The 11,688-nt window shown below is 38.7% G+C and overlaps 1 protein-coding gene across 3 annotated transcripts in view; it reads right to left on the reverse strand.

Annotated features, from left to right (window-relative positions):
• The window catches only part of MRTFB (myocardin related transcription factor B), a 127,269-nt gene extending 117,650 nt beyond the window's left edge, over positions 1-9,619 (reverse strand). For all 3 annotated transcript variants that reach the window (XM_047087162.1, XM_047087156.1, XM_047087161.1), the window contains exon 1: positions 9,408-9,619. In XM_047087162.1, coding sequence (XP_046943118.1) covers positions 9,408-9,561 — 154 coding nt within the window. In that variant the 5' untranslated portion in view covers positions 9,562-9,619. The remainder of the gene's footprint in view (positions 1-9,407) is intronic.
• Between the last annotated feature and the right edge of the window lie 2,069 nt (positions 9,620-11,688).

Raw genomic sequence — 11,688 nt, forward strand, 5'->3', positions numbered from 1 at the left:
TTATTTTTTGCACTACGTTGCTTTTTTTAAGAAGTGTATAATACTACACAATAGAATATTTTAAGAGAATTCAGATTAGTTGAAAAACTTCTAGACCCGCCCCCCTTCTAAATGACCTTAAAGCATCATCTAAACAACTGCCATCACACCAAGATTTCACAGAAGAATATTCTACAACACTAAAACTGTTTGTTCTCACATATGCCAAAGGTCATTATGAAACATGTCATTGTATACATACATGTTTATTTTCTAAAAGGTCATTCCCGAATTTAGTCAATTTCTTTGCTAAATAATTGGGTTCTTAATGAAAAAAAATTAGTTGCGAGATGTGATTACAACATAGATTTCCAGGAATCAAAAGGAAAAAGAAAAAATTTAAAAGTCAACTCAGAGCAAGAAATCTCTTTAAACAAATGACTGTTTTACTACCTCAAAATACCACAAGTCTTCTGTATAATACTTATCATATACATCAAATGCCTTAAAAGCGTCTGAGCAACCATATCTACTATCCTAATCTCTTCAGAGTAAGTACATAAGAAGGAGAAAGATCTATAAATCAGTCCTTGATGACAGAGGGTTTGTTTAGGAGTTTACCAACTGGAATGGCCCTGCTGGAATTCCTTCAAGCAGCCTGTGAAAATGTCAGAACGGAGTCTGTTTTGGAGGTCATGGTCCCTAGAGAGCTCTGAGTTTTGGCCTGTTTGTCTTTTCACATGCTTTAATATTTGAAAATCATTCCTTGCAGACACTGACTGATGCCCAGGGAATGCTAGGATTGTGGGAACTGGCAGTACCAACAAGACAGACAAACTCCATGGGAAATCAGTGCCTACTGCACTTGCCCTCTGAGCTCTCATCAGATAAGCTGCTCTTCAAGTGTTGTGAAGGTACATGGAGAGACATTAAGAAACTGCATGTCATTTTGGTATCTTTAAAAAGAAATACTTGTGGAAAACGGGCGCAGAAATGACTGCGACTATTGAAAGAGACACTAAAAGCTATAATAAAAAAAAAAAAAACCCATGGTGGAATCCTGAAAACTATATTCACTTAATATGAAGTGGAATACAGCGTGGCAGTTGAAAATTCACAAATAACGTTCGACTCCCCCAAAACTTAAGTGCCTACCGTTGACCTAAGACATCAACAGGTAACACACATTCATATGTTATATGTCTTACATGCCATACTCTTACAATAAATCTAGAGGAAAAAATGTGATTGAGAAAATCACGAAGAGGAGAAAATACACTTACGGCACTATACTAGCTATCAGAAACCACCTGCCTATGTGGGGACCCGTGCAGTTCAAACCCATGTTGTTGAAGGACCAACTGTACTACATGCTCAAAACATACATAACAATAACAAACAGTTGTGAAGTGCTACTTACTTGCCCTTGTTGTTCTAAACACTTCACTTACATGAACTCATTTAATCTTCCTAGCAACTCTGTGAAGCAGGTCATAGTAGGGTCCCTATTGTGCAAATGAGGAGACCGAGGCAAGGGGAGGATAACTAATTTGTCTAAGTTCACACAGCCAGTGGTGGTGTGGCCAGGATCTAGACTCAGACCACCAAAGCCAGTGGTGGTGTGGCCAGGATCTAGGCTCAGACAGGCTGGCTCCAGAGTTGGTGCTCTTAACCACCGTGCATACTTCCTCTTTCGTGGTATTTTTACGTCAGGCAGGCCGTGCTGGGTACCTATACCATGTACTGTATTTTATGATGTCCCATGTACACGCCAGTTTGTACAAGAGCTCTAGTATTTGAAGCCTCTCAGCGATTTATGAGGTACATCTAACTTGATTCCTATTCATGGACGAAAGACACAGACTTTGTGTCTGACACCACACAGCGAGTACAAGAGAGCGGGCTCTATGCTTGGCTCCACAGCCCTCTTTACTTTTTATTTTTTCACAGCCCTCTTCCTTAAAACTAGGTTCTTCTTCCTCTCTGTTATCTGCAAGAATCGTCTCCGAGTTACTTTTTTGTCTATAGTTGAAGATACGGCTTTCAAAGATCTACGTGTCCAACAGTTTTATGAGGATACACTACACTACGCTGTGAACTGCCAACGTTGTACTAGAGGATTAAAATCTAAGAACTATTCTAGGGTAGGAGACACAGTGGTCATTCAGTAAATGTTTTCTAATAGTAAAAGAGTCCCTACTTCCACTCCTGAAATGCTGATTTTTAGGCTATTTTGGAGAGCTGAGTATCCCGTATGGCAAACTTTCCCTTGTATATACTGCATGCTGGTGCTTTCGTCAAACGGTCAGTCAACACACTTCCTCACTGCTATGTTGGGATCATGGCTTCTGTCAAAGAGGGTTTCTTATCTTGAAGCTATGAACCTCAAATCTTCAGACAGTACTGACAAATTCTAGTATGTTACTTTTTTAACTAGCCCACAAGAACCAAAGGCAAGTTGTTGATCAGACTTTCTGCTTTTCTTGTTATATCTTCATTAAACATAGAGATCATGTATCAAAAATTTAAGTTTTGTGAAACAGACACCCAACTATTAGCATTTCCTTGATGCAAACAACCACAAAGATGACCAGAATAGAACATGAATAATCTGGACTTTAAACAAAGCTAAAAAATTGTCTTTTGATAGTCTGATGCTTACTATAAAAATGTTAACACATACCTGCCAACCCTTAAATACCGTGAATAGGAAGATACTGCATGTCCTAAATTAGATTAAAAAAATTTCTTTTTAGGACAACACAATTGATTCAATTTCTCTTTCTTTTTAAATTTGGGGGAAAGTCTGACTAATTGGGAGAGCTGGCATGTATGCTTAATAATACACCTTGAGGAATGGGATACACAGCGACATCATTAACTTGTATCTATGGAAAATTCCACCTGCTGAGACGGAAGTCATCTTCCATTCTTCCTGGTTCTGCTGCCCAATGAACAGCACAGGCAAGAGTGACAATGAGATATAAGAGCACATGATGCAATGAGGAAGGGCAGCCAGAGAAGGACACATGGGCTGAAAGCTACCATACAGGTACTACAACGGGCACACCGTGACACAGAGCGCTTCTGAGACTTACCCATGCTCACAGACTGAGTCAGCAGAGGACACTGGAGTCCTGACTCCCAAAAGACTACACTTCCTGTTAATAACAGTGAGGGCAGCAGGTGAGGGTAGCCAACAGCAGGGGTTAATTTAAAGGAGTTAGAAAAACACTGGGTATGATATTTGCTAATTAGTCAGGGTGATAATTGACTAAAACCCAAAGAGAAAATTCCAATATGTCTGGTATTCCAACATATTTGTCTTGCTGGTTTGTCTCAAAAGTGCTTTATTACTGATATCTTAAAATAAAATAACAAAGGCTGAAAAAAAATCACGACCACTTTTCCCCACTCTATTCTCTATACTTAAGAGCTCTTTCAAAACAGTCACAGTAGACAGCAGGTATCCAGTATCTATCCTCTCTCTTCCTTTTTAGCTAAAAGAGGTCACACTGTAGTTGGCTTAGGGGGAGCACACAGGCACAAAGAGCCCCTACTTAATTTTAATGAAGTCTTTTGGCCTCGCACAGGGTCTGATTATAAACCAACTATTTAATTCCAAGTACCTTGAAAGGTCTAAGTAACTAGGGTACTGTAGTTGAGTAATCTTTATTAACTAATCATTTACATTGTATAGGTAATTAAAATTACCCTCTGACGGACAGGAAAGCCCGTTTCTTAATAAATTAGTGTCAGTTTATTTGCTGATCCAGTGCTTAATATAAGTCATATGGTAGACTCTAGTTTTATGAAAATTATCTCAAATAATCTATATATGAAACAATGCACTTTTAGGACTCTCGTAACTTTAGAAAATCCTTATAAAAATTCCAGGCAAACATTTTAATAATTTTAAGATAATGCTAGATTAAACTGATAATTACTATTAAGTTCTAAATCTTACTTTTAATATATACATTAACTGTCAACACTCGAAGGGCATGTTTGCAAGAGGACACAATATAAAGACTAGATAAATAACTCAAAATGGGGCTTCGCTCGTGCTGAACTGGGGCCTGCCATCTTGCTGATGCACTTCTGAAACCGTAAGCTTCATCCACCCGGTCAGCAATGACTCAGTAGGCCTCTGGTAGTGCTCTGACCCTGCCAGCTGCAGATGGGAGTGTGTGAGATTAAGGCCCAGCCCCCTCCCTCCACCCGCACACTGCTTGGGTGTGTTAGGCAATGCGCTAAAGCCAGCTAAGTCCTCAGTAACAAGAAGCCCAGAGTAGAAAAAAAGGTGATGGACAGGGTTATAGGTGCTCATTTACACTGTGAAACAAAGCATGCTGTTTAATAGGAGACTTTGTAAAGAGCATTGCGAAAGAGAGTACCTCACCTTTAAGCTACTTATATGACTTTGTTTTCATGGTGAAAGGTTCAAGAGATTGTCATAGACAAAACATACGAAAACCACCTTAATTAATCAAGAATTTCTTTTACAGTGGTCAGGGGGCTCACAATTGGCTTTTAAACTTTATAACTGTGTTAAGTATTTACCTGTAAAGGCTAATCTCAGAAATCTATTAGAAACTAAGGAAAATTAATTAAGGAAATTATACCTATTTCTGTTCTCAGTCTAAATACTCTTAAGTAACATCCAAAGCAGAAAAGGAAATTATCTAAATGTATCAGACTGTTTATTAATATCACTGAGAATTTTAAATATTTAAGGTCCTAAAGATGTTAACAGTAAAGCCAAGGACAAGAGAATTTTACAGAATCTTACTTGTTTCGATTACCTCCAGTTAAAGAAAGGGAAAGCAAGAATCCTAGAGTTACATGTTTTGGTTATTTAGCATCTATTTATTTCCTTCCCACTTATGACACTCTGAGAATCTTATGTCTGGCTGTCTGCTCCAGAGAAAAACAGAAATATTCTCCCTTTTCCTCACCAATCTCCAGATGGCCACCCCATCTCATGTATACTGTTAAGGAACAGGGTTCTGGTCCAGACAAATGCTTACCACCTTTGTGCATTTCCAAACACCTAGAGTGACAGTAAACCTAACAGGTTAATGAGGAATGAGGAAATGTTGCATGAAGAAAAGATCAGCTTTGAACAAATACCACTTATTTTCTATAGTACAAGGCAAGCAATTTTCTTTAGCCGAGTTCCACGGCAAGGCAAAGTTATCTGTGTGCAAATGTATTGATACCTGTATTGAATCTAATGCAAAGAACTACCTTGTGTTCCCTTGTGTGCAACAAACTTTTGAATGGACTATTTTCTCTTTAGTATAATCATTCAAGAGCAGAACAAGAGATGGTCTAAAACTGTCCATTGTGATAAATTTAATGGATGGAAAATCTTAGGGAAAAAAATTCAAAACAGGACCATGAAATCAAAAACCCAACGAGTACGGTAACTAGAAGCGTCAAAGTTTAAAATAAGAATGACAAAGTCTCCTTTTCACTGAGGCCTAAAACACGCTGTTCCCAAGTAAATACAGTTTCAAAAAGTCTGCTAATAAACGGAAGAGAAAGTAGCAGACACTATTTTTCCACCTACTCCATACTACTGACAGCCGGCCTGGGGCGTTACCTGTGGCCATGTGAACACGACTGGACTGTGCCTCATTTTCAGAGCTGTCCCAAGTGTTAAAATACAAAATTGTTGTGCAAAAGGGGAATCTATGTCAATTTATCTGCTTTATCGTCAATGCTGGGAGTGACTCAAAAGCTTACATTCACCAACCAGCACACTTCTCGGTCTTGCAAATGACCTCGGGAACCAAAGCCTTCCGGCTGTGGTCTCCCCTAGTGCGGGCACAACACAGAGGGCTGCAGCTCTTGGAGGCGTGTCGGTTCCATCTACTTCGCCTTTCCCTGCCTTTACGAAGCTGTATTCAACTTACAGCATCTGAGCTTTTCCCACGTGAACAATAAAAAACAACTAACTGTCCCTCGGACTGATTTCCCCTTTACTGCCAGTGTTTACCATCTGAAGGAACGTTAATACTGTGTAAAACATCAAAACAAAGCTCAAGTCCTCTGTGTGTGCGCTGTTTCAGTAAAAGTCTGTCATTTATGTCTTCTGTATATCCACATTTCTTTTAGGAAGAACTCACTTCTTGGGAAGAATTAATGGCCTAATTGGTGGTCTTACTTTGGAGGTGCCACCGGCCACACGTTCAGGGGTAAAGAACAGCCCCAGCTTATCTTTCACATGTGCTACAGTAGTAGGAATGTTCTGCTATGCCACTACACTGCCAACATAAGTATCAGTCAAAACTAAGGGAGGATCCTGGAGTCATTACTTAGATGTCAACTTCTCTCTCATTATTTATAAACTATTTGGTGACATGATCCTTCTACACACTGATCCAAATTGAAGTGTCTTCATTTTCCCCCCAACTAGAAAGGGAAATAATTCAAACAAGTGAAATTCAAATGCTTAGGGCTAACAATGAAACACAATCACAAGAAAATACCTAAATCGGACTATTTCGTAATACTCTAAAGAGTTTTTTGTATTAATTAATTTTGAGGCTAAGATTCACATTTTGTATATGATATAATCTAAACAGGGCATTAAGAAGACTTAAAAATGAAGCATAAACATGAAAAAATCAGTAGGGTAAGAAAGTTATGCTTCTTCTAATTCCATAATTGCTTGATGTGATTCCACTTGACTCATATAACTATCAAAAATGTAGATTTCTGATAGCTATACAAAGGATTCCATGTATGCCTTGGAATATATATGTAAATCAAGCTAATATATCATAAGCCTGACATTAGAGTATATGCCTGAATATAAGGTAAGCTTTTTAACTGCCTGAAGTCACTTATTAAAAAAGAAGAGATTGGGGGGTGGGAGGGAGGGGAAAGTGGGTGATGGGCACTGAGGAGGGCACCTGTTGGGATGAGCACTGGGTTTTGTATGGAAACCAATCTGACAATAAATTTCATATTAAAAAAAAAAAGAAGAGACTGTCTGCTATTTGAGTCTTTACATAGCATTTCATAAGATATTCTTTCATTTACTCAATATTGGACAAAAAAAGTACTTGAGGAAAACATTTGCTTAAAAATTAACTTCATTTAAAGCTAGTTTTAGGATGTTTATAAAAATATCTTAGTAGAATCATAAACGGGGGGGAGGAGTCGGAGAAGGCCAACACATTAATTATTCCTAGGTTATAACCTTAAAATCGGAAGTACTAGGTGTCGTTGCAAAGAACAGTTTCAAAAACTCATTTTAAAAAAGTAGTCAAATACAATTCTGTCAGAAAGGATACAAATGACAATAGTGAACTCCAGGAAAGGAATCATGTAGCTCAGGGGAAAGACTGGGAAGTGACTTTCTTTTCACTGTGTACCCATTGGTACCCTGTACATTTTAAGCCAGTGAATACGTTACGTACTCACAGAAAACAGATAATTACATTCTAAAACAGGAACTGCAGCCCCATAAAATGTTATAACCAATCACAAATCACAAGAGTGATTATGCTATAGAGATTATGAGTATATGACAATACACCACACACACACACACACACACACACACACACACACACACACCATTTTGTCAATGGTACTTGTGGTTTAGACAGAAAATCTGTGGTATCAGGTCATACATATACTCAAAAGCTGCTGTAACTCAGACGAAAGAGACAGTAGTGAAGACGCACCATGGATTTTAGCACTAGGTGCATGATGCCAAGGGGTTCTGCTGATGATGAGGAAAAAAAAAAAGCATTTCCCCCAAAGATTCATGGATAGAGTCTGAGCCAGATGGTTCTATGAAATATTAGTGTGAATGAAGGCATCCTTCTATATTATTGCACTGCATCATAAAAATGTGATTTTAATTACGGACATGTAACTAAATTAAAAAATTAAAATTCTTACCATTTACGCCACTTCCCAAAAGTTTATAAGGGGAGGCTACTTAATATTTGGGCTTAGCTTACATTCAGGCATACATATTCAAGGCAACATTCTTGCAAGAGAACATGGTGTGGTGTGTCAAGCCGATCACGAAGTACAGATTTGCCCGATACATTTCCCTACCATTTTCCTGACTAATTGTGTGTTATTGCAATTTCATACCAGTGCAACTCATTTTTTGAGGGTAAGAATCTGAACACTATACAGGCCCAAATGTGCAGTGTGAACCTGATCGCATTTGGTCATGCTTCAGTAAATGTGGTCATACTCTCCAAGCCACTGTCTAAGAAAAATGGAAGATTCTAAAGCCACTGCTCAACAACAGCCTCCTGAAGGGCCTGACAGCACCTGAGCCAGAATGCTGCTTTTCACCACTCACAGCGGACAAGGGTTATGCCCGAGAACAAGTACCAGAAGCCTTATTTGAAGGGAGAACAAATACACTCCAAACACATGTACTAAAGAACTAAGAATCATAACATACATCTTTTCTCCACTTTCCTGAAGAAGGTGAGGCCAATAATGAAAAGGCCTGGTTAGGACTCAGAACCCAGAAAAACAGTAACCAGGTACAAAAGGAAGTGTTTTACAAGGGAACGGTTTTATTTCCTCAGGCTTTTAAATCTACAATTTTTAAAAACTATTATTTGTAAATGTAAAACTCATCAGAACGGTGGAAAGCAAAAGAAATTCAGCTGTAATTCTTAATGTGGCCCTTTTAATATAAGTGCTTGATATGTTTATAAATTTTAACATTTTGTTAGTTTTTATGTTTTAAGTATTAAAAATAAGTGTCTATCATCTATCCTTACTCATTTACATTAAAAATGGACAGTATTATGTTTTCCAGAGAGGATGGGAAGCCTTTGTGATCAATGAAAATTTCCTGAACAGATACCAAATGGATAGAAAATACTCATTTTGTATACAACGATAGGCAGAGAATGACAATATGGTCATATCCTATAACGATTAATAGAAAAACACTCCAACAAAAAATTCTTGCTTTCTTAGTAATCATTAGGATAGCTTAAATTTTATCAATCTTGAAATTAAGGTGCAACACACTGGAGACGGGAAAAATGGGAGGAGAATCTAGTCAAATCCACAGTCAACCTTCCCTAGGATCAGTGCAGGAAGCTACTCTCCAGTATCTTCTAGCATGAAATCTGCTGGTACTAAAATGGTTGAATCTAAAGCTTGTTTCCAAGGAGAATACTGCTACCAGACACTTATTGGGGAAATAAATGAAAGAACTGGATGGAAAGTGAAATTCTGCCTGTTACTCAAAACCAGCCAATAACCCACAAGGCTCTCCCCGCCATGACAGCCTGCCCAGGGTAACTGACAAAAAAAAAGAAAAAAGAAAAAGAAAAAGAAAAATTACTACCAAACAGGAATCAATTGGACTCATGAAGGGGTGAATCTTTAAATCCAGCTCCCACCACACATGCTGAAGAGCTCACCGTTCTTCCTCTCGTTCAGCGGGGGCAGGTGCTGGCTGGGCTGCAGGGACAGCTCCTGGAATTCATGGGCAACAGCTTCGCTTTGAGGACTTGGGGCAAGATGGGCTAACGGCCCCACTTCATCCTCCGCGTCCAGTGCCCCTGGGGGATCCATCGTGCTCCAGCCACCGGCAAAAGGTGTACGAGACCTCTCTTAAATGCGGCCTGCTGAAGAGACTGTCAAATTAAAAACGTGTAAGTAGACAGTACATTTATTTTGCTCCAATTTACACAAAAATATTAAAATGGAAACCCTGGGTTCTAGTTCAGCTTCACTGCTGTGTAGCAAGTGCCAAATTCGTTTACTCTCTCTGGATCTTGGTTCTTTGTCCAACACACAGGAATAAGACTAAAAATAGCATTTACCAGGTAAATACAAGTTGAAAAGTATTTTAATTTTTTGTGCTGTGGATTAAAAGTTACAGTTACTGATGTCATCAAAGATTTTAATGCACCCTACAATAAGATAAAAGTCAACTAATGATGATGGGACAAAAAAGCAGTCTAGCTTGAAAATCTGTCTTAACTCCTACGAATCAAAACTTTACATTAAGTCAACATTCACAGCAACCAGCAATGTCTCGGAGGAGGGCTCCTCCCTCGGCAGGGAATAGAACTCTTAGCTGCACCAAAATGGACATGCAGTTCACGACAAAGAAACCAACCTTTACTTCAAGCCACTGGGATTTAGGACTATTTATTATCACAGCATAACTGGTCCATTCTGACTGAAACAGAAATCAGCAAGAGAAATACCAAAGACATAACCAAACCATAAATACGTGACACGGGCTTAGGAGCTGAACAGTGGGCAGCAAGAAAACGGTTACAGAAAGCCAAAAGCTAAAAGGATGGCGGTCCACATGGGGCAGGGGAGAAACATTTCATAAGACTGCTATCTGCTTAGCAACATTCTGGACCACAGTTCGTTGATGCCTTCGCCTACTGATGGACATCTGAGTTGTTTCCAGTTTCTGTCAGAAATAAAAATGCTATGAACATTCTTGTCCAAGTATATATAGGAATATAAGCTTTCACTTCTCTTGGGTAAATACCTAGGAGTAAGTGGACCATAAGGCAACGGCGTGTTTAAATTTTAAAGAAACGAACGAAGGATTTTTCAAAGTGGTTCCACCATTCTTACTAGCAGTGAATGAGAATTCCAGTTGTTCTACAACCTCACCGACACTTATGGTCAATCTTTTTAATTTTAATTATTTTTGTGGGTGTGAAATGGTAACTTAGTGTGGTCTCATTTATTTATTTTATTAAATTATACTTGAGATATTATATTATATTAGTTTCAGGTGAATAAGATAGTGATTTGATATTTTTATTTTATTTTTTTATGTTTATTTATTCTGAGAGAAGAGAGAGAGGAAGAGTGAGTGCGGGAGGCACAGAGGTAGAGGCAGACAGAGAATCCGGAGCAGCTTCCCCACTGTCAGCACAGAGCCCAATGCAGGGATCAATCTCACAAACCATGAGATCGTGACCTGAGCTGAAATCAGAGTCAGATGCTTAACCGACTGAGGCATCCAAGTGCTCCGGTCCTTTTTTAATATCAGGGCCCAACACGGGGCTCAAACCCACCAACTGTGAGATCACGACCTGAGCCAAAGTCAAGAGTCAGACTGAGCCACACAGGTGCCCTGATATTTTTATATATCACAAAACGATCACCATAATAGGTCTAGATACCATCTGTCACCATACAAAATCATTACGATATTACTGACTACATCTCCTGTGCTGTATACATGAGACTTATTTTATAATTCTTTACCTCTTAATTCCCTTCACCTATTTTGTTGGTTCCCTCTCCCAACCACCAGTTTGTTCTTTTTATCTGAGTCTGTTTCTGTTTTGTTTGTTCATTTTGTTTTTTTTAGATTTCCCATATAAGTCAAATCATACAGTGTTTGCTTTTCTCTGACTTATTTCACTTAGCATGATATCCTCGAAGTCCAACCATGCTGTCACAAATGGCAAGATTTCATTCTTTTTGTAGCTGAGTAATATTACAGTGTGTGTAATATTCCAGTAATATTCCACTGTGTACACACACACACACACACACACCCGCCACAGCTTCTCTGTCCATTTATTATCTATTGATGGACACTTGGGTTACATCTATGTCCTGGCTATTGTAAATAAGCATAAAGGTAGTACAGCTTTTTGAACTGTTCTTTTCGTTTTCTTCAAATACCCAGAAGTGGAATTCCTAGATCACATAGTA

The sequence above is a fragment of the Lynx rufus genome, unplaced genomic scaffold (genome assembly GCF_022079265.1).
Source record: "Lynx rufus isolate CCGP_SWC_20201006 ecotype Redwood Valley unplaced genomic scaffold, mLynRuf1.p SCAF_23, whole genome shotgun sequence".
NCBI classification, from domain to species: domain Eukaryota; kingdom Metazoa; phylum Chordata; class Mammalia; order Carnivora; family Felidae; genus Lynx; species Lynx rufus.